Source organism: Fonticula alba, assembly GCF_000388065.1.
Source record: "Fonticula alba strain ATCC 38817 unplaced genomic scaffold supercont2.6, whole genome shotgun sequence".
Taxonomy (NCBI): domain Eukaryota; order Rotosphaerida; family Fonticulaceae; genus Fonticula; species Fonticula alba.
This window is the reverse complement of record NW_009242976.1, coordinates 1030451-1031792: the sequence shown is the minus strand read 5'-3', so window position 1 is coordinate 1031792 and position 1342 is coordinate 1030451. Positions and strand designations below refer to the sequence as shown.

At 68.4% G+C, this 1342-nt stretch overlaps 1 protein-coding gene across 1 annotated transcript in view; it reads right to left on the bottom strand.

Annotated features, from left to right (window-relative positions):
• The window catches only part of H696_03897 (2,3-diketo-5-methylthio-1-phosphopentane phosphatase), a 1531-nt gene extending 1175 nt beyond the window's left edge, over positions 1–356 (bottom strand). Inside the window, exon 1 of the mRNA XM_009497758.1 lies at positions 102–356. Within this exon, the coding sequence (XP_009496033.1) occupies positions 102–284 (183 nt within the window). The 5' untranslated portion in view covers positions 285–356. The remainder of the gene's footprint in view (positions 1–101) is intronic.
• Between the last annotated feature and the right edge of the window lie 986 nt (positions 357–1342).

Here is a 1342-nt window from a genome sequence, read left to right as displayed (position 1 = left end):
GGGGGGGGGGGGGGGGGGGGGGGGGGGGGGGGGGGGGGGGGGGGGGGGGGGGGGGGGGGGGGGGGGGGGGGGGGGAGGGCGACGGCAAAATACAAACACACCTCCTCCACCAGCAGGTTAGTGTGTCGGATGACATTGGGATCGGTCGGGTGCGACCGGAGGAAGGCCTCCAGGTTGGCAGCGGCATACGGGAAGAGGACGTCATGCACGAAGGAGATGGATGTGGTGGTGCCCTCAATGTCGAGGAGCATGCATGACACGCCGGGGAATGAGAGGGTGGTCATGGCTGGCGGGCGGGGCGGGGGCGGAGGCGGGCAGGCGGGGCAGGTGCGATCGGGGGGGAGGGGAAAGTTGTGTGTGCGTGTGTGAAAGATCCCCGACGCCCGGGGAAAGGGTGCTGGGAGGCATCACTTCTCTTTTGCCAACGAACTGCCCGGCCCTTCACGTCCGCCTCGGCGCCGCGGGCTGGTGGTCCGGGGGGGGGGGGGGGGGATTCCCGCAGATCCGCGCACCAACGCAGGGCGGGGTGCGGGGGTGGATTGTGGAGCGCCCATCTCCGCGTGATGTGTCTAACTTGTGAAATGCTTCCTCACGTGCCGGGCCGGGACCGCCGACTCAGTGCCACGATTTCCCGCGAGCCCAAAGGCGACTGGGCGCGGGGCGGGGGGGGGGGGGGGCGTAACGTCCTTCGCTCCCAAGGACGGTGGGGAGGCAGCGCCTGCGGATGGGTCGCCGAGAGATCGGTCTCCCTGCCTCCCTCCTCCGGAAGGGGGTCAGGAAGGCGACTGCGGGGGCTGTCTTCGGGTTTCGGCGCGGGAGGGGAGGGGGCCGGATACCCCGGCGGGGGGGGGGGGTGGGGGGGGGAGGGGATGGACGACCACCACACGCGCGGGTTTCAGGCTGAGAGTGGGAGCCACCAGCCGCAGTCAGCCGGAGGGGGGGCGGGGGGGAGATATCCGTTTCAAAAGTATGCTCCCTGAAGGGAGGAGGTGCTGCACATGTGTGGTGCGTGTGCGTGCGTTTGGACACAGGCGGATAGCCCGCCAGCGCGGTGTGCAACCCCACGCGTCTCCGGCCTGGCCAGGAGGGGGCTTTCCCCGCTGGGGCTGCAGGCAGCCACTGAAATGGGAAATGAATATCATTTCACTTTCGTGGAACCTGGCCTGGATGCGAACACCGACCGGCGCCGAAAAGCCAAAGACCGGAAAGTGTGGCGGAGTTGGGCAGAAAGCCGCGGGGGGGGGGGAGGGGGAAACTGAGCGCGCGAGCCACTCCCCGGGACAATTTTAATATGGACAAATATTAAGGCCGGCATTGCGTCTCATTGTCCAACGTCCGGAGC